A 25845-nucleotide genomic window follows, 5' to 3' on the forward strand; every position below is an offset into this window, starting at 1 on the left:
GGGTGTTTAACCAATTATTTCAATTATTTCTTATGGCAAAGTTTGCTTTGGTTTAAGAGCGATTTGGATTACAAGCATAGTCCCAGAACGAATTATGCTCAAAATCCAAGGCACATGAATGGTTTCAGGATGCTTTACAGTTGGCATGGGACAAGACTGGTGGTAGTGCTCACCTCGTCTGCTCCGAATAAGCTGTTTTCCAGATGTCCCAAACAATCGGAAAGGGGATTCATCAGAGAAAATGACTTTACCCCAGTCCTCAGCAGTCCACTCCCTGTACCTTTTGCAGAATATCAGTCTGTCCCTAATGTTTTTTCTGGAGAGAAGTGGCTTCTTAGCTGCCCTCCTTGAGACCAGGCCTTGCTCCAAGAGTCTCCGCCTCACAGTGCGTTTAGATGCACTCACACCTGCCTGCTGCCATTCCTGAGCAAGCTCTGGACTGCTGGTAGCCCGATCCCGCAACTGAAACACTTTTAAGAGATGGTCCTGGTGCTTGCTGGTCTTTCTTGGGCGCCCTGGAGCCTTTTTGGCAACAATGGAACCTCTCTCCTTGAAGTTTTTGATGATGCCATAGATTGTTGACTGAGGCACAATCTTTCTAGCTGCGATACTCTTCCCTGTTAGGTCATTTTTGTGCAGAGCAATTATGACTGCACGTGTTTCTTTAGAGATAACCATAGTTAACAGAAGAGAAACAGTGATGCCAAGCACCAGCCTCCTTTTAAAGTGTCCAGTGGTGTCATTCTTACTTAATCATGACAGATAGATCTCCAGCCCTGTCCTCATCAACACCCACACCTATGTTAATGGAGCAATTACTGGAACGGTATTAGCTGGTCCTTTTAAGGCAGGGCTGCAATGATGATGAAATGTGTTTTGGGGGATAAAGTTCATTTTCTTGGCAAATATTGACTTTGCAAGTAATTGCTGTTAAGCTGATCACTCTTTATAACATTCTGGAGTATATGCAAATTGCCATTTTAAAAACTGAAGCAGTAGACTTTGTAAAAATGTATATTTGTATCATTCTCAAAACTTTTGGCCATGACTGCATATCCTCAGAATTCAGAATTATATGATAAATGTAAAATACAGTAGGTTACATTAAATTGCAGTGCAATCTATCATGATTTGCACTTGTGCTTCCATTGCCTTTAGTCTGTGTCCCATTATAAAGTGGTGAATAAGTACATTTACTAAAAATTTTTTTAAATAAAATAAAAAAAGACATTGAGCATAATGTTTCTCTGGGTTTACACATGGTACTTGATGTGGATCCAACACAAAGAAAACTAACGAAACAATTTGCACCTATTCTGCCTTCTATTCTGCCAATTTGTAAATTACTTCTATTTTTTTTTTTTTTTTTTTTTTTTTTGAAATAGAAGTCATTTACTAATCTAGACCTAGGGGGAAATTTATCAAAGACTTTGGGCCTATTTTACGGCGAATAATTGTTTTTTTCACCCATTTTTGGTCCAGGTTCTAATAATGAACCAGTATTCGACGGGCGAATATTTTTTAGATACAACTTTTTTTAATCAGCCTGTTTTGAGTATTCACCCAAAAATTGAGAAAATCTGGGATTAGCGCCCAATTTATAACTTGCGACTTATCACTTGCATTTTTGTGCCCTTTTCTGCACTTTTTTTTTGCAACTTTTTACTTAGATACATTCACTAAGGCAGTACAACATTTTAATAAATCAGTCACAAAATATTGGACCAATATTTACAACAATCCTCATTAGAATAGTTCCACAAATTAGACCCGTTAGTAAATGCCCCCCCTAGCGTTTTAACACCCAGTCTCGGGAGTACCCCTATAACAGGCGGTCATAAAGTCCAATCTAGAGTAATGAGACATAGAGGGGAAGAGTATCATTTTGGCATACTGTATGTACTGTAGTTCTTTGGGAGTTAAACCTTCTTTGAAGCAATCAGAGGTTGCGGAAACATCCACGGCACCAATGAACGCGGCCTACCTTAGTATTCGCCAAGGATAACCTGTTTCCCCATCAATCGTCAAAGGCAGTTTTAATGTCACACCACTATATGTATTGGTGAGAAGCAGCCCTGGCAAGAAATGGCATATTTGTTGTGAAGGAGCTGTGCGTTATCATACTATGAAATGAGCTCCTTGATGAAATACGACATTCTTTTCAGCTGCTGAGGAGAGAGATTACGCTCGCTAAGGCAGTTATTTAGTGGCTATTTCTTATTTACTGTTTATCACAGCCTGTTGGAAGAGAGACAGTTGCCGGTATGGCGGTGATATGCTGCCGAGCACCTTTGGTATTTTAAAGTTTTATTATGTTTTTTCACAATCTTCCATTTGATGGATGACACTTACAAGCTCCCTCCTTAACGTCTTACTGAGAAGAGGCAAGAGGAGAAAAAGGTCATTGTGGATTTGAGCCATTTTAACCTTTGCTGTCAGAAAGCATGACACCGACTTGATACTTCTGATTGAGGCTAAAGTTGTGTCATCCAAAGAAAAGACCAAGGGTTTTCACATCGGGAGGGTTGCATCGCCCATTAATAAGCAAGGTATATTGTAACTCAGTCCCACAGCAAAATATATTACTTCTGTAGTGAAAGACAGACCAATCATGAAGATGACACAGCAATGTGAAGATGAAACATACAGTAAATGAAACCTTAAACATGTCTTTCTTACTTCCTAAACATCCAGTGACACCCATGGTCCACTGCTCTAGGGATATAGTTATAACACTGTATCAGGTATGGTTGGCACTCTGATAGTAACTGATATAAATACACAATACTGTAGAAGTATAACCACAGCAGCCATCATTCCCAGGTTACAGGTTAGGATAATGTAACCTGTGACTGTGAACACGGTGGAGGAAGACTACATTGTCAATATGACTATTCTTCTGCTGCTGTCCCACCTTTACAGCAGCAGACCCCTCCATTTAGTATAGACGATTGGTTCTGTAACTACAGCTGCCTGCCCGTTATTTTTGTGGCATGTCACTGACACAGATCTGTAATTGATGTGTGTATGGGGCCATAGAAATGAATGGGTCCACATTCTGTCTGCATATGCGGGTCTGCAAATATAAACAGAATGAATGAATGCATGAAAAGTGCCTAACTGAAGAGTCACCAAAGAGCACAAAGATGTTACCTAAAGGGGATCTCTACTTTCCAGGCAATACACAGGGCACAAACACATATACAGTACTCACAGTGTTACAGTGTGGGCAGGTGTGTCTCGTTCATACAGAACTGCCCTATACATTGTAAATGGTACAGTGACAAGCCTGTACTACATAAATAACATCATTAATCCAGTCATTGTGCCTCTGCATGAAAAACGCAGGCCAACAATGTCATCTTCACGGATGACAATGCTCTAGCCCAGCAATATCGCATCATTAGGGAATGGCTGCTGGAGACTGGAGGACCTCAAATGGAGTGGCCTGCACTTTCTCCAGAGCTTAATCCTGTAGAAAACCTAGAGTCATGTTAGATATAATTCAGTGATAACCTAATAGCTGTACAGTGATCCCTCAACTTACAATGGCATCAGGATACAATATTTTCAACGTACAATGTTCCTTTTTGGACCATCGTAACTTGAGACCAGACTCAACATACAGTGCTATGGACAGTCAGGATCAGGGCACATGTGAATAAGTAGATGATTGACTAATGAAAGTCGCCATTTTACTGATAAAACCCTAGTATTACTGGAGTGCCTGCAGTGATTGGCTGTCTAGTATCTCCTCTCTACAGTACAGTGTGATACTATATGTCCTGTGCTGCTCTTTACCTGAGTCAGGATGAGCTGCTCCTTTGGGCACCAGGTGAGGGCGACTTAATTTTATTTTTCTGGGACCGTGACGGAACTGTACAGGACCCTGAGAACACTCCAGTCTTTTGCATAGAAAGTAATTTACAGCTTACAGTAGCTCTGTCTGTCTATTGTATGTAAGGACTTGCTTTATCTGTATGAGATATCTGCTTATTTTTTTTCCTAATCTTAATTTTTTCTCATTTTGGGGTGACATTTTAGGCGCTTTAGAACCAATTACCAGTTTTCCATAGAGTTATGGACTCAACATACAATGTTTTCAAAATACAATGGTCATCAAGGTACCAATTAATTTCGTATGTTGAGGGACCACTATAGTATGACTGCACATAAAATAAAGTGGTAGGTAAGTGTAATACTACAACATACCTGTTGAGATCCCATATTTTGCTGTTGTTATCCAGGGAACAGGAAGCCAGAAAATCTCCACAGGTGTGCCAGGAGCAGCCCCAGACTGCATGTGTATGTCCTTCCAATGTCAGGATACATTCTGACTTTGCAAAGTCCCATATACGAATTGTTGAATCACCGGAACTTGTCGCCAACTTAGTGCCACTAAAGATCCAAAAAGAAAACAAAAAGTTACTAATAAGTTCAGAAGATGAGACGTATACGCTAATGTCTTGCACAGAGTGCCCGAAGGGGTAACAATTTTCTCATGAATAATGCTGTGAGGAATGCTTACTTTTGACCACATCTGAGCTGATGCAGTGCCTGCAAGGAACGCCATATGGACATTATACAAATGTACACAAGACTTGTATGATGCAACATCCGAAAACATATGGGGAAAAATATTTTACCACAGAACTTCACAAATGCAGTTTGCACATCCATACCAAGTGCCATATGGTACTGATTGTTCATATGGTCGCGAGCAAGAGGCCAAAGGATGCTCATTTAGACTACATCTGCTCCTACATGCATAGACTGAAACTTCTGGACTACACAGATACGAATCCTGTTTAACCCCTGAGGACTTTATATGCACAAAATATCTCATGAAAAAAACACCCTGCAGGATCTGTACAGCTTTGTCAAGAGCAATGGGGCTGGCTGCCACCTCTGCTGCTTATATACCTACTCTACATTTTGTTCTCAGTTTTTTCATATTTGTTAGTACAATATGTATTATTTTCAAAACAGAAGTATAAAGGATGAGGCACTCACCAGTCCATAAATATTTCTTGATTTTATTTCATATTTCACAGGTGGTTTAGGACGCGGTCAGAAAATGGTGAACTGGCTCGTTCCCGTTCACCATTTTCTGACCGCGTCCTAAACCACCTGTGAAATATGAAATAAAATCAAGAAATATTTATGGACTGGTGAGTGCCTCATCCTTTATACTTCTGTTTTGAAAGTGTTACCGTTTGGAGCTATTCGATACGGATGATTGAGCACCACATGATCCACGGGTCTTACTAGGACTACTATGAATCATTGTACGCATCAGCATAAGTAGTGCCGAGGTACCTGTTTGAGTGTACAATATTTATTATAGTCATTTTTGTTCAATGAAGGCTGCTCCACCCCCCCCCCCCCAACCCTGACACAACTATAAGATAAATGTTTTCTCCCTTAAAGGATTAAAGGATCCAGCAAATGGAAATTTATACAGCACTATGTAGATGCTGAAGAAAACATCAGAGGAAAAGCCTTACCTTGAATGTTTTTTAGGGAATTTTATATGTGTTGCAAAGCAGTCCCCAGAATTGCAGTAACGAGTCTCAAAACACAGGACTAGCCAGATATCCCTCCAGGGAAGGACCTAGCAAAGGGATGACTCCTGTATGGAGACCACCAAAACCACCATATTAAGTGGCCCCTTTAGTCAGTCTTCAACTCAATTACAAGTTTGATGATATGACCAAGGAAATACCAGGCACCCACCTATGTCTGTATTTGTTGGCAGTTTTGGCAGAAAATTTAGGTACAGTATAAAGGGGTTATCGGGTTTTACAAAATCATAGCTGCTCTCAGTTTGGAAGTGGTTTTGCAGTTCAATTCCATTTAGGTTAATGGAGCTAAATTGTAATACCACACACAACCTGAAGACATGGGTGGGGCTGTTTTTGCAAGGAAGCAGCTGTGTGTGTTTTTTTTTTTTTTACAACCAATAACCAAACAATTTTCTTGTAAGAAATGTCCCAATTTTATGAAAAAATTTAAAATTATCTTTTTCCAAATTTTGAATTTTATGCGGTCAATGTTTGGGTTATATCATGTGATAATTGTATTACCAGCAATGTTACGCACATTGCAATACTAAATATTTGTACTTTTGTTTCTACATTATTTGCATTGGGGGACTATTATTTATTTGTTTATTATTTTGTGTTATTGTACTGTCCCACTAGGAGACTTAACTGTCCTGTTATCTGATAGGGATAATACACTGCAGTGCAGAATAGCAGAGCCAGTGTGTTATCTATCAGAGACCTGTACGTTGGTACATGGGGAAGTGTAGCTTGATCAATTTACACACAAACTTCTGATGTTTTTTTATATGCAGCCGAGAGGCATTAGCGTCAGCCATAGGTGTGAGGTGCAGCGCTTCTTTCTCTCCTGGACCGTATTCATTTCTTTCTTTTCTAAGTCCACCTGGCAAGACCCATATGACTGCAATTAGCAGGAGACACCTGAGTGCACAGGTTTTAATCCCTCCTGTCTTTCCCATTCTGTCTGCAGCAGCTATGGTGAGTGTAATACCTTATCCATACTTGTGCTGTTTGGGGACAACCTTCTCTGCTGGTGGTGCCGGCTGGGTGTTTTTGGGGGGCCTTTTTGGGTCTGGTCCTGTGACATGGGGGTTGCAGGGCTGTTCCATGGCCTCCCTTCCCTGCCTGTGCATGCCTGCGGGGGTGGTGGTCACTGACCGACACAGTGTGGACTTAGTGTAGGGACCCATGTATATCAGAGACCTGCACATTGGTACATGGGGCAGTGTGGCTTGATCAATTTACACACAAACTTCTGATATTTTTTTATATGCAGCAGATAGGGATTAGTGTCAGCAATAGGTGTGAGGTTCAGCGCTTCTTTCTCTCCTGGACCGTTATTTATCAGATTACTGTATTCTGTGTAGATGATCAGACTCAGCCTTAGGGTAGAGCCTGATCAGCGTCTGTAGTTATGACACTGAAGGCCTTAGTGAGACTCTTTGATTGCTTCACAAAGCTCAGATGGTAAACAGAGGGAGAATTCTCTCTCTGTTCTCCGGATAGATCCGGACGTTGGAAGAGAGGTTTAAAATTGAAGTTCCGGCACATTCTAATGAAGGAATGGGTTAAGGAAAATATATGTGTTTTCTTTCAGAAACATCACAACTGATGTCGGATATTGAGTTTTAGATTTTAAAGGGGTACTTTACGTAATTAAAAAAAAAATTTAACCCTGTTGAATTCCTACCCATAATCTAAACTTGTTTGTTATAGGTCTCTATTACATGAATTGGGTCATTTGTCTGCAGTAAATCCTGACTGACGCCCTTAAGCTGCAGAAAATCCTAATTTCTTGGTCCAACTGGTCCACTTCCTGGTCTCCAATGCTGTCCTCCCCCTCCCTTCTGAGACCAAAGTCACCTGATCCGTTTCTTCTGTTGCCAGGCAAACTGTAACACCTCATCTTTAACCCTGCCCACCACATCACACCAATCAGTAAGCACCTGGCCACGGAGAGGGGAAATAACATAACAGTGACAGCCTTCTGAGCAGTTTAGGGAAAAGGAAACGCAGTTCTTTAATCTATCACTCCCTTCCTAATCTATTTATGTAGATGGATGCATAGATAGATAGATAGATATTTTGTTTACAGTGTAAAGCAGAAGCAGATTAACCCAGCAATGGCAGATACTACAAGGTAAGGCAGATACTTGATAGTTGACTCTGAGGTGAAATGTATGGTGTGAAATATAGTTTCTCGGCTGGCGCCATCTTGGATATAGACTGGCTTTTAGAAAAACTTGTAACTCAGGAATGGTGGCAGTTAGAAAGATGGAAAACATCTGAGTAGGACCAGCTAGGTTTATGAGCATTTATTTTTTAGCTCTTGGGGGAAATACCCCTTTAAGATGTCCATACACCTTTAATAACGGACTATCATTCGGCCATGAGTTATCTCTCTTTTCCTCTTCCCATCCTCTCCATATACAGAAATGTTCAGCGTGATCAATCGTTCTTATGTTGTCTATACGGAGGTGTAAGCTGTAGCCAGAACAAGGAGGTCAAGTAGTAAATTTCCATTACACCTGACCCCTATTTCCACAATCATCATCTGTTGGGACAGCCCCATAACCTCATAGTGACACCTGAACCCTTTGCAAGCAGCGGGTACAGCCGACAAAAGTATAAAGCGTATGGGGACCTTTAATTAGGCTGAGCTGAACAACCATAGAAAACATGTAGACAGGTGTGGTTCTATTTTAAAATGTATACAGACATGTTTTTCTAACCCTGGGCAATCCCTTTAATTATTTTCTGCTTTTCTTTTAATTAATATTTGCTTTAAGCTAACATAATAAGATGAAAGAGTACACAAAGCAAAGACTAATCAACTAAAGTGAAACAAAAGATAAAATTCCCTATCTTCCCGATGCAAGCAAACTTCATTTCATATTCAACTATTGTTGCATCTATTTGATGTGTTTTATTACAAAAGAAACGTTGATTCATTTCATTTAGAGTGAAGCAGATGGCCACGGAAGTCAAGCATCTCTGCAACATTTATTTTAGCAGTAATGTGATTGTTCTGCCTCATTCTTCTGGCAAAGCTGAACTGCCCATTAAATGCACAGCACAGCTCACATGCACATAGGCCCGGCTCTGCATCATCAAATACGTCAAGTTATATTCTTGAGCTGTTTTGTGTAACAATAGGGCTCAACAGTGAGGTTTCTTTCAGAAGATTTAGAGATGGTTTTAAAATATGATATTGCCATCATGTTATTATGATGATTGTGGCGCTTGTCTGCCCTACAAAGCCCTAACAATAAACCACTGCCAACACTGAATATCAGTAAGATTATGGGTACGTTCACACATCTGTATTTTTCATCCACAATTGCGGACAGATTACATTCATTTCTAATGCCCCATTCACGTGCCGTAGGTTTTACAGGTCTACACTGGGGCTGTGATCCTTGTCGCTAAGAATTCTGGCAAGCCCTAGTACAGACTATTTTATTTATTCATACATTTCTTGTAAGAACAACAGGAATGGCACATCTCAGAGCGGCAGCTATATCCAGCCTTAAATTTTCTTTAGTTTAGTTAATGCATCCCTACTACTTTTCATTCTTATTTAAAACTGTTTATTATTCTCTTCATTTCAGTGGCATCATTTCCATATTGTTAGTTAAAGTGTACCAGAACTGTGCTGGGCTAATGATTTATACAGTACAGAATTGTAGCTGGCAAGTAGAGGGAGACGAGGTTACTGATGCACTGGGTTTGCAAGTAAAGGGTTACACTAAGCACAGAGCAGCTATTGCTCTGATGAAAAGAGAGAGTTATAGGAAAGATTACACTGATGCACTGTGGACATACAGCAGTAAGTAAATTAGTATTTTCCCCACAGACAGCTGCCTTGAGCTTTATGTGTGATCAAAGATAAAATGGAAACCTTGATTTACCTTTCAGGAACAATGTGGATCATCTGGAGCATTCAGTTTACAGGTACACAGCCAAAGTGCTTTCTCCCTCTCTGTAAGTCCCACTTACTGTCATATTTTATAATTTAGTTTTTACTAGAATTTGCTTCAGTAGACAGCAGATTCCAGAAAAGTGAGACACATAGTAGCCAAGATTTTATGGGTTTTTTCTAGGTTAAAAAATAAATCCAATTTCTCATGAAATCCATTCAACACAGTATCACAACATACTGTCACAACACTCAAAGGGCTTTATTTATATAACAATCACTGGATGTCTACATATAGACATACAATTAACAACAGTTTTATGATCTTGTTGTCATTAAAAGCTTACATTAGACGTGGGCGAACTTCCCAAAAGTACAGTTTTGCACGAACCCAAACAATCAGCATTTGAATCTGGCTACCTAAAGAAGGTGAATGCAGCCTGAAGACTGCCTGAAAACCCCAGGCTGTATCCATGTTTTCCAGGCAGACCTCGAACTGCATCCACCTTCTCCAGGCAGCGGGATTCAAATGCCGATCATTTGGGATTTTGTGAACCTGTACTTTTGGCAAAATATATTGAATTTAAAGATATTGAAAACTGAACCATCTTTGCTTGTCACTAACTTATGCATTTTGATATGAACACTTCAGACCTTGCACGGTGGTTGGATTGGTCACTGTGGATTTTCCACTTTTCTGTAGGATGACCAGGCATTTGAGATACTAATATAAGTTAATCAACAATTAAAGAAGTTCTCTTTTGCTGACATTGGCACTTTCCCTATTCTAGAATAATACAATGAAACTAGTTTTTTTTTTAACAGTCGTCAATTGTACTTTCTCTTCAGTTTCTAAAACATAAAATTAAAGTTTCATGAAGCAAATCTGTATGTCAGCAACAGAAGAGATTGTTATTGACAGATCCCTATTGTCAGCAAGATCTACCTATAATTTATGGGATGTCTATTACGGTCTCACTGACATCTGTTTGTACTGTAAACTTTCAAGCACAGAAATCACGTATAGGCAATGCATGTCTGCAAAATGTATAGTATGTGTCACCATATGCAATAAGAGCTACATTTTAGCTGGTTATTGTTCTACAATAAAACATATAACACACCAAGCTCCAGAAATAAGATGGACTTACTATCCACTTATTATGGTAAGGCAAAGCTCCCTGCCAAAAAGCAAAAAGTATAAAATGGCAAAAAGATTTTAAAACTGGCATCTTCCTGTGTGGTGGAGGAAACACTAGACCATCTCAGGCATACGTTCCCATGTGTAATCTTGAACCTCATTTTATTTACATCACTGTATGTGCCTAGTGATGTCATTACACAGTACACATACAACACACATTGTATGAACATTAGCCGTGGTTTCACCCGGCCGGGTCAAACAATGGCCGATGTCTGAGATGTTGCCCCAGCTAATACTGCAGTATCGGTCGGATGAACATCACTTTATATTAATTGGAATGCGGGCACATTCAGGTGTGCGCACACTCCAATTTGCCATAGACCACAGTGTAAAGTATGGCCGGGAGCCGTACTTTACACTGTGAATACAGGCTATTTGGTATGCCTGCAGTTCACAGAATAGTGACCGCAAAAAATAGACCTGTCAATTATTTTGTGCGGCCGCTGAGAAACAACAGCCATTGTTTAATGACCAAAACACTGTGTGAACTTAGCCACATAATGATGTCAATACACAGAAATAATATACGTAGTGATGTCACTACACAAGAATAATATACATACAGTAGTGATGTCACCAAAGAAGAATATACATAGGGGGACACTTCCTATACAATCTAAAACGTGTGATTTTTTTAAAGAGTATTCATCTGTTTTTTACCCAGCTGAATAGTACTAATTCAACAAACTTTTCATTACCCTATTGTAAATAGGATATTATCAGAATATTTGCAATAAATTACGCAAACAAATCCATCTGGTACTGACCAGACTTATTCCTGCACCCCAGTATGTGCGACTTTTTAAAAGTTGCAAATGATAAATTTGGAGCAAATCCAATATTATGATATTATGCACATTTTTGGGAACCAGGCAAATGGAAAAAAAAAAAAAAAAAGTTGCATCTAAAAATATTTACCTGTCGAATACTGGTTCATAAATAGAGCCTAGACTAAACGTGGCTGCAGCCAACTTCGTCAGCCACCATTATGCAAATACCCAGCTATCCGTCTCAAGCTAGAGTATTGCACTTTGTAAGAGCTTAATGGTTGACTAGACCACAGGAAATGTTGTAGATCTGGTAAAATTACAGCAGTAGATGCAGCTGAGGTTGGCGAGATAAGAATTCAAGATCATAACTGAATAGCTAAGGAAAAAAACCTGGCAAGACATCGCACCGGGAATGTAAGGATTAATATTGCAAAGACAAGATCTACACATTGATCACGCATAGCTCTCCACAGGTATTTAACTTAATGCATAAAAAAACATATTAAATATGCAGGTAAAAATGACACTTTTCTTCATCACTATTTCATATATTTGCTCCTGTCACAGTCAGTTCTGTCATATTCTCTATGGTGTCTCTGGGGATAGTAATAAGCAAAGATCAGTGAAGCAGTTTTGTTTTTTTTCTTATTTAATAAAGAGTACAGGGTACTTGGACACATCTATGTCAAGCCAAGTCATGGAGTTATTTTCCATGTAAATTTGTTCAAAGAGTTACACAAAAAAAAAAAAAAAAAATAGCATAAAAAACACATTAGAAAACGGGAATCTGTGAGCTCTAAATCATGCTGGGAGCTGCAAACACTGGCAGATAACTGATAGGAAGAAAACAAATGGATGAATGACTTATAAAATCATGTTTTCCTTCCAAACTCATGCAGCCATGCTGAGCAGCAGTATGCATGATTCCTCTCTCCCCCACCCTAGATAATAGATGTACAAGGCTAAGTGTTAGAAGCAAAACAGCATGGATGAATAAACATCACTATTTTTTTTTTACTATTTTACTTTTTTTTTCTAACCCCTTCGAGTCCCATGACGTACCTGGTACATCATGCCGGCGCGAGGGGAGTTCAGAGAGGGGTCCTGTGGGGACCCTGCTCTGAACGCCGCCGCTCCCGGATGCTATCTGCAGCCAGGGAACACCTCTATTAGCCGACGTGGGTCCTGTTGCTGCGTCAGCTAAGTAAGCATCTAAATGCAGCTGTCAAACCTGCATCGCGGGGGTGGGGTGGGGGGGATCCGTTCTTCTGGCCAGGCCTCAGCGTCGCAATGACCCTGATCCCAGCTTGGCAATACATTGCTCTGGTCTGCAGCAGGCCAGAGCAATGTATCACTGATCTCACTGATCATTGCTGTGTATATACACAGCATTGATTTTTATGAGAGATAAATGCTGTGTACATAGAAGTCACCCAGGGGGTATCTGTCTATCTATCTATCTCCTATCTATCTATCTATTATAGATACTCTTTATGGCAGTTTATGGAAGGATCTGATATATTGTGCTGCTATGTCCACAGTGTTCGTTTCCTCTTGTAGTAGTAAGGGCAGTTTCTCTTAAACCTTCATGGAGCTGAAGTCCGGGAATAGATCAGAAACACTCCTAAAGTGAATTACCCTAACTACTGAGTATTTGGAGCAATGTATCAGGAAGTGGGCGTCATCCTCCACCGCCTCCAGGTGGCACTGCTGGTGAGTTTTCTGTGGGCGTTCAGTCTGTAACAGCTCAGGGTCTATATGTCTCCATAGTTTCAGACTGTAGTCTCTCCGGTATACTGTCAGCTTCTGGGATGTTCTGACCTCCTTCCGCCATTTCCTGACATATTGTCTCCTGTCTTTTGTGTCCCTAATCTTGGATTTTGTATGGTAATGTGAGGTGATTATTGACACTTTGATGATATATGTGACAAGGATTTCAAAGCAGACCGTGACCGCTGCAGTTTTACAAAGTGAAAATTTAAAAATACTTACACACAAAAAGTTTGCCAAACCTGACCAAGTTTCTTCAGGGAATATATTCTCCACTTACGTAATTTCTAGGAAGCAATTGTCAAGTAATTGTTTTAAAGAGAGCTTGTAGAATGGATTAAAGTTCAGAGAATCACAATCACCTAGAAATTGACGTCCCTTGAACCAATTAAGCAATTTCAAGCTCGGGAAAACGCTGCTGAGGTCAATGGAATGGACAGTTTTATTGAATTTGCACTTAATGGCTGCACCCTGGCTTATTTGTTAAATATCTCAGTAACAGAAGATACGGTTTCAGGCTTGTGAACCTCCACTGTTGAGGATCAGTTTAATAAAGGTCATGTCTGGGGGTACATACAGCTTGTTACGCTATGTAGATACTGTCACAGCATCCAATTACCTACTTGCTGCAAGCATTAATCTGTCATTTTCCTTGGAAGATCTTTTGCAATGTGCATATTAACAAAGTAATAAAGTTCGTGAAGCCATCTGTAGAAAATAAATTTCCATACTGTAAAAGTGTTCTAGTCTATCTCAGGACCACACCGTGCTGCAATAGTAATTGAGTACAGCCTAAGGAACTGTACCCATGCCCCCTATATAGTTGGTGTAAGTTGATCTTAGCCATTTAGGGTACAAACCCACTTGACGTATTTGCAGCGTGAATCAGTCTTAAAAATAAGCAGGCAAAACGCAGGTTGGCTTTATACAATTGTTCTGCGTTAAAATACGCAATTGTGTATTTTTGAAGCGTGAAGCTTGTTGTTAGCAAAGCATCAGTTGTTACCAACCTGTGCAAAAAACGCATGTAGCTTCACGCTTTAAAAATACGCAATTGCGTATTTTAACGCAGAACAATTGTATAAAGCCAACCTGCATTTTGCCTGCTTATTTTTAAGACTGATTCACGCAGCAAATACGTCAAGTGGGTTTGTACCCTTAACCTCTCAGATGCTATGGTCAATGCTGCTGGTTGTGTTTAAGTGGCTAAACAGAATGAGGAGCCTTTCTCTCTCAAGCCATCAGCACCACTGTGATAGTAACATAGGAACATAGTTAAAGGGGAACTTCGGGTAGAGGTAAAAAAAAAACTACAAAAAATCCATTTGTCTTGGGGGGTTTTGTTCTGTTTTGTGTTTCTGTATTTCCTGGTTGAGCAGATGTACTCAGTACTACAGGTTCCAGAATCCAATGCTTTCCCTCAGCTGATACATCACAGCCCCCCACCCTGCCTATTCCCCGCCCAAAGCTTTTGCAGACCATCTAGGCTGGGTTCACACATTGCAGTTTCATTGTGTTACTGAATTATTTGCAGTACTTTATAATTTCATTGTGGCCCCACCCACCCGCACAGCACGCTGTATTCTCTACCTGTAATGCTGATATTGAATTTAAAAAAAAAATTTAATACATTTTTTTTTCTTTTCATCTCCACGCACATATTATGATTAAGCATCTTTTATCTTTGAAGTTGATTCCCACAAAAAGAACTTTATCCGATATTATCTTACATGGGATATACTGTTTATGCCTTGTTTTTTGTGCAGGTGGGATTGGCAGTAGAGATGAGCAAACCGGCTTCGGGTTCGAGTCGATCCAAACCCGAACGTTCGGTATTTGATTAGCGGGGGCTGCTGAACTTGGATAAAGCTCTAAGGTTGTCTGGAAAACATGGATACAGCCAATGACTATATCCATGTTTTCCACATAGCCTTAAGGCTTTATCCAAGTTCAGCAGCCACCGCTAATCAAATGCCGAAAGTTCGGGTTCGGATCGACTCGAGCATGCTCGAGGTTCGCTCATCTCTAATTGGCAGTGTTGGCTCTTAGCCTCTCTGCTGTTTAGCATTATCTAATTGTGTTACTGCATCATTTTTGTGCAGATGCTGCAGTACTGCAATGACACTCCAACATGTGTGAACACAGCCCTAATTTCTCTGTAGACTTTTGCAAAATCAGCGAAGCTGAAACACCTGCTTCTGGCCAGTCTGAGATGATGAATCACGCCCTGTCCCCTGTCTGCATCATCAGCCTGTGTCTAGCAAACACACACAATGTGAGACAGAGGCATGGAATATTTGTCTCCTAAGGTGGGAGAGCAGTGGGAGCAGGAGACAATGTGGATCCGCACAGAGGTCATATGTTTTCACTTCCTGGATGGCAGAACTGTACAGATACGGTAATACATTGTATAGACACATCTATTTAACTTTTGATGTACTTTTAATAGAAAACAAGTTTTTCTTATCCGGAGTTCCCCTTTAATAAGGTTGAAAGAAGACAAGAGTCCATCAGGTTCAACCTAGGGAAACCCTACTGTATTAATCCAAGGGAAGGCAAAAACCCTTATGAGGCAGATGACAATTGACCCACTGCGATAGTGATGCATGGATAGATGTTATCAGGATTTATAGAGAAAAAAAATTCTAAATCAAAAATATCCCCCCCCCCCCTTACAAAAGATTAAATAAACTGGCATGTATATTTGTCAATGTTTAAATATTTAATTCTGAAAAAAATGCCAGAATTGCTGTTTTTTATTTCCTAAGGGTGCGTTCACATGTAACAAGTTTGCGGAGGATCTCATGCTGCAAGTTTTGGTGAAAATCCACTGCGATAGTTGGTACAAATTTAGTGTAAGGCCCTGCATTCTTGGAGCAGATTTTAATTCTGCTGCGAGAATGTAGTGACAGCCATATTTAACTATTTAGCTATCATGATGGTTAAAGTAATAAACAGCAAATGCTTACCCGCCTGCACTCCCTCTTCGCATTCCTGTTCACGTTTTGGGTCCTGCTCAGTGGTGGCCCGCTCAGCCAGTCACTGGCTGCGGCGGGTCAGCTTAAAGATTGGCTGAAGAAGCAGTCAGTAAGCAGGGAACTGGATACTCGAGCAGGAACACGAGGGAGCACAGGCTGGTAAGCATTTTCTGTTTAATATGGCACAGCAACTAAATGGTTAAGTATGGCTGGCTCTACATTCTCACAGCAAAATGAAAATCTGCTCCGAGAATGCTGGGCCATGGCCAGGCCAATGGTACCAAGTATCGCAGCAGATTTGCTGCAAAACATGAACTCGCTACGTGTGAACGCGACCTAGAACAATAATAAATAGTGATTAAAAGTCATACATAACACATAATAAAACCCACAAAAACAAAACATAATATGGCCCTTTCACCCAGAACTTTGTTTTGAAATGAAGTGACACAAACAGAAATAATTTTAAAAAATGTATTATACCAACCAGTAAATGTCATAAAAATAACAAGGTCCAAAAATGGCAAAAATGTTTTTTTTCCTATAAAAATAATAAAACATTTAACTTAAACACATTAAACTTGACCCAGTACAGTGACCCAGTTGGAATTAAACGGATGGCCGTCATTTAATGGAAAATATCAGCCGTTGTTTTAAAATAACAGTAATTATTTGCCATTAGGTGACTGCTATCCACTCAATTTAAACAGCATGTGAACATAACCTCTCTGTGATTTCAATCCACTACTGGTTATGGTTGCAAAATACTGACAAAAATACTGTATGTGAACATAGCCTTAACAATGACACAATAATGGGGGGGGGGGGAGAGACCTCTATTTTAAGTCCATCAGAGCATTTAAATTGGAGACCAAACTGCAGGTCAATAGACAGGTGAGTTACCCTGAGACCACAGCCCCTACATAAAGGACTTATCTGCAATCAGAGACATTGGCTGACAGCTAAGCGGGCAGGAGGCAAGGCAGCATTAATTATTCATGAAGAGGAGGGAGCAGGAGGTAGTGGAGAGGTGTGCCAGAGTGTAGCAGGAACAACTCCTCTTTGCCTCTTCAGTACAGTAGGAGACGTGAGATTGTGCATAACCAACTGCATGGAAAATTACCAAAAGTCACCATGCTCACTAGGGGTTCTTGGTACTTGGGTCGATCTCCTTTTGAAATTGCCACCAATCGCTCTGGGCGGCATCTTCACTTCTTCATGAATTCCTAGTTTTGCTTCCCATGATGCATTTTGCCTAATATGAGATTTTCAGCTTGCTCATGCAACCAGTCATCTGATAATGTAGTAGAGAGGGGCTGGCCGAAGGGATGTGAATTAGGACAGTCTCCCTCTATGATTAAAGACATCAACACAAGATAGCGCTGGCTAAAGAACCCATTGTCGACAGTAATCTGGTAAGTATGCTATTTTAATATTTTGTGAAGAGGGGGGGTTGATGGGTAACGCCCCCCCCCCCCCCATGCCGGTAAGAAAAAAAAATTATGGAGTTGTCCTTTACTAACAATGCCTCACTAAATTATTAAAAACAATAGGCACTTGTAGCGATGCTAGCAAAAAATTTTATTTAGCCCCACTAAAACTAGCACCATTAGTAGCAATATTGTATATGTGTGTAGATACATTTTAAATGAAGAATTTCAGAAAAACCATTGGGCATGAATCAAAAACAGTTAACAGCCCCTTCAGGTAAGGGAGAACCTTAGTTTGTACTTTTTTTTTTTTTTTTTTTTTTTTTAAATCTGGCTGATCTATTCCTATTCCTTTTTTAATCTGGCTGATCCTATTCCTGTAATAAAATAATAAGAACATATACATAATTTTCCCCTGAATAACGCCTGCTCATTTTGCCCTTCAGCGTGCCTTTTGTTAACTACTTAAGTAATCACTAGGTTACTACAGAACTCGTAAGACTGAATCATCCCACCAGCATCCATATTCATGATGGCGTCAATCATTATGAGTAAGGAGGCGCCAAATTAATAGAAAATTCTGCAACAACACAAGCAAATAAACAATCTTCACATGCCATCTGTGGGTAATTAGTTAGCAGCAAGCCATCTCTTCTCTGGAGTTTGGATTATGGCTCTTTTTCCCTTAATTTATGTAAATTTCCACAATTTTTAGGCAAAACAAATTACAGAAACTGTTGCTTTCTAATGAAAAGTAAACTTTGTTTACAGTTCAGTGACTAGAATTCCTTTTATCATGAAACAGTCGGCTGCTCTTGCGGGGAAGATCACGCTCTCTTTTTTTTAACGGTTATAGGTAATCTTTTAATGTGTGCAATAAAGGAAGGATTGGCCTAGTGCTGTTCTTAAAACTCTATCTTCTCAACTGTTAAATAGGATTTCAAGTCTGTCAGCAAAGCTTACTTTATTGATAATTGTCAAGGTTCCCATTATCCACCTTTTACTGAAGAAAGAGCAAACACGGCTTAGCTGTATTTAATGCTCACAAATAAAACAAGAAACAAATCCCGGACGCCTGATTCATTTGATTTATTTGCATAAATCATTCCATCACGTTTGAAAGGGATGCACTGACTAATCTGGTTATTTTGCAGTGGAAAACATAAGTTGCTGCATATTTAATGGACTGCAACTCTCATAGGTAGGCAGATAATTTCAATGTTTTCAGTAGAGTCAACAACCGTTGAAGGGAACCTGCCCACTGTGCCATCACGGTTCCCGCTAGGATTGAGGCTCTAAGAAATGATACTGTCCCACTGGCAATGATTGATAGAGCTTTCCCTGGTTGGGTAAAGGGAGAAATCTCTTAAAGGAAATCTTTAAGCAACCGGGCTCTACATAAGGTGCTGGCAGTCCCCTAGTGAGCATGGTTCCTTTTGGTAATTTGTCCGTTTAGTGGATTATGCACAATCCTACTGTAATAAAGTGTCAAAGAGGAGTTGTTTGTGCCACACCTCACCACTTGCTCCTGGATCTTCTTCATGAATAATCAATGCTGCCCGGCCTTCTGCACACTCAGCTGTCAGTGTCTCTGATGGCAGATCAGCCCTCTGTAGGCAGTTTATGTCTGAAAGAAACACTCAGCTATAGAATCTCTGAGTAACTCACCTGTCTAGAGACCTGACAGCAGTTCATTCTTTGATTCAAATCCCCTGATGGAAATTAAATACAGGTCTTTCTTTTTTTCTTTGTCTCATTATTGTATAATTTTTAAAGCTTTGCTCCCACCCAGTATCTTGGTCAGTATTTTGCAACCAAAATGTTCACACGCTGTAGAAATTTATTGGATGGCTGTCATTTAATAGCAAATAACTGCCATTATTTCAAAACAACAGTAGTTGTTTTAAAATAACGGCAATTATTTGCCATTAAATGGCGGCCATCCACTCAATTTCAACAGAGATTTTAACTAAAGAATGAACTGGTGGCAGGTCTGTAGACAGGAGAGTAACCCCAAAACCACAGCTCCAACACATTTGGGCTCAGAGATTCAACTGTATCTGTTTCTTTTAATCATAAACTGCCTACAGAGGACTGATCTGCAATCAGAGACACTGGCTGACAGCTGAGCAAACAAGAGGTCAAGCAGCTTCGATTATTCATGAAGAAGAGAGAGGAGGAAGAAGTGGTGAGGCGTGCCAGAGTGTGGCACAAACTACTCCTCTTTTCCTCGTCAGTACAGTAAGAGACCTGAGACCTGTGCATAATCTACTGCAAGGACAAATTACCAAAAGGTGGTAAAACTATTCTATGTTATTTTTGTCATAAGCTACTATACCAGCGAAAGACAATCTGCACGGTTTAAAAAAAATTGAATTTTTTTTTAATAATAATGTTTCTTTAATATGTTTTATATTAAAAAAAAAAAAAAAAAAACAAGCCCCCATTTGGTAACTTGGGAAAACAAGAACAATTTAAATGTCTTCTTTTCAGGACAAAATTTCAGGCTACAAAAATTTAAGGGACATTTTAGAGCTATAGATGTATATATTGTCCTTTCTACAAAGTATATGGATCTGCTACGATCCAGCACTTCTCAACCAGCATGGCAAAAGACAGGAAAAAAAATAATTTTCTTTAGGATGTTAAGCTGAGCTGATAGCTGGGCACCTGACCTGCTCCCGCTAGATTGTCAGAAAGGGATTTAAATCTACTCCCTGCACTTACAATAAGGCCTCGTTCATGTGTTGAGTAGTTTCCATAGTTGCCCGTAGTGCACCTGTAATCTGTATTTTTAATGGACTGGCAAAAAAATAGGAAGGTCATAGTTAAATTAGGGTGATCCATATTTTTTGCCAAAGTTGTGAAAGTTTTTTTCTCAAAAATTACTGTTCCAGAAAAAATTACGGACAATCACATAGACTTCTATGGGTGAATCAATGCCACAATTACAGCCCGTACTTGAATGTCATATTTTTGTGTGGATATAATTACATATACAATTACGGAATGTGTGAATAAGGCCTAAGGGCCAGAACCACATGCCATAAAATGGATATCATAAACATTTCCATCCGTCTTATATTGGCTGTGGTATGAAAATGTGCACATTTTTTATTTCCTCTTATATACACATATTTAGCAAAGAAATATATATACTTTTGTAGATGCTGTAGATACTGCATGGAAGACTTTAGGACATCCTTTACTGCTGAACTCTAAAACACAACAAGATTGGCAAAATGGATTTAGAACCAAGAGAAGTTGAGTAATAAATGGCAGTAACCTCTACAGATCAATATTGATAAAGTATACATTTAAGTTATTGACAGTCAATGTTACCACTTATAATTAAGATACAGAACATCTGCAGTTAGTCTCATCACAACAAGATAAGACGCAATAAAGTGAGCCCACCATAAAATCAGTCACACAACTCCCACACTAGCCAACCTGTCGAAGGAAAGTTCCTTGCATATGATAAATATCCATCACACTTAGTCTCCGGATAACCGTAATGGCATCTAATGTGCAGGATCACTAACCTCATCAATTGGACAAATTCACTAATTTGTAACAAAATCAAATGTAGCTGTTCCAACACTTTGACCAAATGGAATGAAGAAGTGCTACGATCACAGATAAGAATTACATACGGATTGTTACATGCAGTATTTCTGTCATAAGTATCCTGGACTAAAGGTCTCCAGAAATGGCAGTCACAAAAATATAAAAAAAACAAGGATTTCCCAAAGCTATATATTTACTCCCAGAAAGTTCTCCTGGCTACACCTACCACCATCACTTTTATACTTCTGGCAGAAGACATTGTCAATGGCATAACTAGGGGTACATACAGAATTTAAGCAATATTCATATTTTAGTACCTTGATGCCCATTCAGGCCTGGTTCACACACTGTATTTTATTCGATTAAACAACGACCATTGTTGCAGTTTTGCAATAACTGTCATTGTTTAATGACAACGGCCGATCGCATTTACCCCTATGGAATCCCAGCCACATTATATACACACACTCTATACACTGCAGCCAGGATTCCATGCAGCCACATAGAACACTGGCATATCTTTTTTTTGTGCAGCCACTATTCCCTGGACAGCAGCCGCACGAAATAGACTGCAGACAATATAAAGTATGGTTCCCGGACGTACTTTACATTGTCTGCTATGACCAATTGGAGTGCAGGCACACTCGAACTTGCCCGCATTCCAATTAAGTTAAAGTAAAGGGTTAAAGATCTCAGACAGCTGCCTTTCTGTGACATGGTCATGGTCTACTGTTTTGCCACGGATGAACATGGCCTCAAAATGTAAATCTGTTTTGTAGCTTGATTTTGAAGTATATTTTGGGTCATTGTCTAGTTACTATACAAAAAAAAAAAAAGTGCATGGTCCCGCTAGTCTGTCCCTATTTTATTTCCTTATTTCCCATTTTTCTCTTGGGATAGATATCCCAGACATGCGTAAATTCACGGTGGATTTACCAACTACATCTGCTGGACATTTGCTTCAAGCATCTGCTACTCTTTAAACGTCTTCATATTAAAGATTATATTTATGCCAACAATGCTGCAAAGTAGACAACCATGTACATGCAGCATATTGGCCATGAGCACCCATACTGTCATGGCATGTAATCATTACTGCAGCGACATGGGGACAGTGTGCAAGCATGTTATAACTGACTGCTTCGGTCCTCGACATCCTGACTTGCCTTCTACTTAATTGCAATATTCACCTTAGTTTGAAGAGTGGAAATTGCAGGCAGAAAGCATTTAGCTCATGTTCAGATGTGACAGACTTAATTGAATTCTCTGATACTATCCGCTACCTGCCATGTTGTCACTAACAATGCAAATGGCATCCTGTCACTCCAAAAATTAAAAAAATATATATATATAAAAGTGAAAAAACTTCCAACCTACATGGTGCAAGATCTTGCTGTCAATTTTATCAAAATGACATCTCTAACAGAATGAGGGACTTCTAAGACATACAAATGACTTTAATGAGATTGAATCTGCTGTTTCTTTATTGCTAGTGTGAGATACAGATTAGGAATAACGAACGTAGAGTTGGAGCTGGGATCTCAGATGATTCAATTGCTACAATTCAATACTTTCTTGTGCGGTGCAGAATAGGTCATGGGATTGTTTTTTCTTTGAGAGAAAATGACTGGAAAAAAAAAGAAGTTTTACTGTATAATTGGAGTCCATATCTCCAGGTCTCTTCTTTATGTCTCTCACATGTTACATGTTCATTACACAAAGGCTTCCTATTAATTATCTGCTGCCTTCCACGCCGGCCACGAGGATCTGGCAACTTCCTGACATAAGTGCTTGGGAATTTAACTTCTGTCTTTATATTCAATGAAGTTCTGCAAAGCTAAAATTGCTTGTCCTTGGCTCTCTTTGTAGATGAAGAAGACCTTTAAATAGTGAGGTCAAGCTATACTGTGAATCTTTCTTCAGAGTTCAGATGCAGTAAAATGCTGCTTTGTTTAACTTGGGCTAAGGAAACATAGCCCCATGATGACATTTAGCAGCGTTTGAAGTCTTTATTTTCATAGTGACTGCTGTGACCCTGAGGGATTTTAATCCACAGCAAAACCTTTTTTTTTATATTCATGATATGGACCTATTTTGAAAACTGTCCATTATAACCGAGATACATAATGTAAAGTAATAATGGAAGTACTGCACGCTACATGAAATGCATAAAGTGAAACTTTCATTGCAAATGTTTGCATTTGGACATGAGTCACAATTCTTTTGTGATACTTATACTTTAGGCTGAACATTTAAACGAAAAAGGACATTTTGAAGAAATCAGAAGGTCAACAACATCAGTCTTGTACAACTCTTTTATTACATCCTAATCCATACACAAATATATCTACCCACGCAAAGTCTAGGTCTCTGTGCACACTGGCCTCATGGACTCTTTTATTAAAGGCGCTGTGATGCATATGAATAAACTTTGATTCTTTTTTTTTTTTTTTTCATTTCACATTGATTTATACTGGGTCTGTTAAGTTCTAGTTTTCAGTTTTTATTGAGTAAAATAAACCAACAGACTGTGGTAGGAAAGCACAAAATCAGAAAGCAAAAGTATTGTGAGTCCAACTGCACTATATGGCTATGTTCACACTACGTTTAACAGCATGCAAAAGAACACTGCAGAGACAGACGTGTCTCAACGTCAGTGAACTAGCCAGACCTTCCTCCGGGAAGGAACAACCAAGCCAAGGAATTTCTGCAATTAAGGAAACCACCCAAGCAAGGTATCCATCCACAGACAGCTGTTTCAGGGTTTTTCCCCTCATCAGTGTGGAGTAGGTTTCTGGCTAGTGGGAGCAATGACTAGTAAGTGCATGCAAAAAGACGCTGGTTGACCTCAGGGAGATCAACCAAAACACCACAGAGACACCATCACGTGTCTCAACGTGAGTGTATTCTAGAACATTGCCCCCTGGGAAATCAAATATGCAAAAGAACACTGCAGAGACACCATCACGTGTCTCGACGTCAGTGAACTAGCCAGACCTTCCTCCGGGAAGGAACAACCAAGCCAAGGAATGTCTCCAGTTAAGGAAACCACCCAAGCAAGGTATCCATCCACAGACAGCTTTTTTAGGGTTTTTGCCCCTCATCATTGTGGAGTAGGTTTCTGGCTAGTGGGAGCAATGACTAGTAAGTGCATGCAAAAAGACGCTGGTTGACCTCAGGGAGATCAACCAAAACACCGCAGAGACTGACCGCCAGGCTGTATTCAGGACATTCGAACGTTAGAACGTCTTTATGGTTTCCAGGTGTTCTATGAAAAAGAGGTACTCGACGACAGCCAGGTCTCCACAGCTAGAATGCACCTCAATTAAAAACTATGGCTACCAAATGTTTCAGAACTTATTATGGGTAGTGTTGAGCGCACTTGCCAAACTATTCAGGTTTGGCAACATTGTCCAGACGCGAACATTTGACTCCCAGCAGCTGGAGAACTTGGATGAAGCCCTAAGGACTCCAGGGAAATATGTTTTCCTGGCAGCATTAGAGTGGCAATAAACTCCTCCTGCCTCTAGGAGTCAAATAACGAGTGTTAAGATTTGGAGGAATTTGCCAGACCTGAACAGTTCGGCAAGTTCACTTAACAATGCACATAATAAGTTCCAAAACATTTGGTGGCCATAGTATTTAATTTAGGTGCATTCCAGCTGTGGAGACTTGGCTCTCATTGAGTACCTCGTGAAAACTAATCATGGGTATTATGCCCATCAGCCCTAAGGAAAGTATCACATCAAAATTGTGTCCCCTGTGACACGAAAACGTCACAAAAATGTGAAAATGGGGCACTGACAAATCTGTGCAAAGAGAAGAAGAGAAATTGTTATTTTTAATGACCAAAACATCACCTAGTGGCTAAAAATGGATCACTTCCCACGCGTAGTTGTGTTTTGTCTGGATTTAAGTGTCACAGACAGGCTGGCCACCCCCTTTTCACAGAGAGCACATAAATGATCTGATGAATTAACATTAACTTTAATTAATTCTGTTTAAAGAATAAAAAGTATGGAGAAAAAAATAAACATAAAACTATATTTTCACAAATCCATATGCATAAGTCAACAGATATTGGAAAAGATGAAATTGACATTTTCTTTCTTTGCATTACACATGAAGCAATAGAACTGTTTAGATCTTCTTCTCATAATTAAAGAGCACAGTATCATGCTACTTGTAAGGATTACACACTGCCCACTAATGAGAAAATTTTTCCCTGGCTCTCTGTGTACTATGGTCCCTGGACACCATGGAAACAATGTATTAGCAAAATCTGATTAACATTCTCTTCAACGAGCAGTGTTTTATTTTCCAACTGTTCTCAAACACAGTATTTCATCTCGCTGATAAAAGAAGGGACGGGTGGTAAAACCGTGTTTATACACCAACGTGCGATAAATTTTCTTTGCTTTTGTATATTTTACACTGATTGAGTCAATATAGGTGGTAAATACCTCTGTGAGACGATAGTAAGACTATGTGGCGTGAAGGTTACCGGGGATTATTGAGGGCAGAAAGGACTTCAAGCATTACGACTGGTTGCTAATGGATCATGTCTGTGCTGATCTCCTGATATATCATCCACTAGAAAACCCAATTAACATCACAGTACTTGCTGCCTCTCACACACA

General features: G+C 39.7%; 1 protein-coding gene across 1 annotated transcript in view; it reads right to left on the reverse strand.

Annotated features, from left to right (window-relative positions):
• The window catches only part of SPAG16 (sperm associated antigen 16), a 666429-nt gene that overhangs the window by 317710 nt on the left and 322874 nt on the right, over positions 1 to 25845 (reverse strand). The window contains exon 12 of the mRNA XM_069983207.1: positions 4213 to 4398. Within this exon, the coding sequence (XP_069839308.1) occupies positions 4213 to 4398 (186 nt within the window). The remainder of the gene's footprint in view (positions 1 to 4212; positions 4399 to 25845) is intronic.

Source organism: Dendropsophus ebraccatus, chromosome 9 (genome assembly GCF_027789765.1).
Source record: "Dendropsophus ebraccatus isolate aDenEbr1 chromosome 9, aDenEbr1.pat, whole genome shotgun sequence".
Taxonomy (NCBI): Eukaryota; Metazoa; Chordata; class Amphibia; order Anura; family Hylidae; genus Dendropsophus; species Dendropsophus ebraccatus.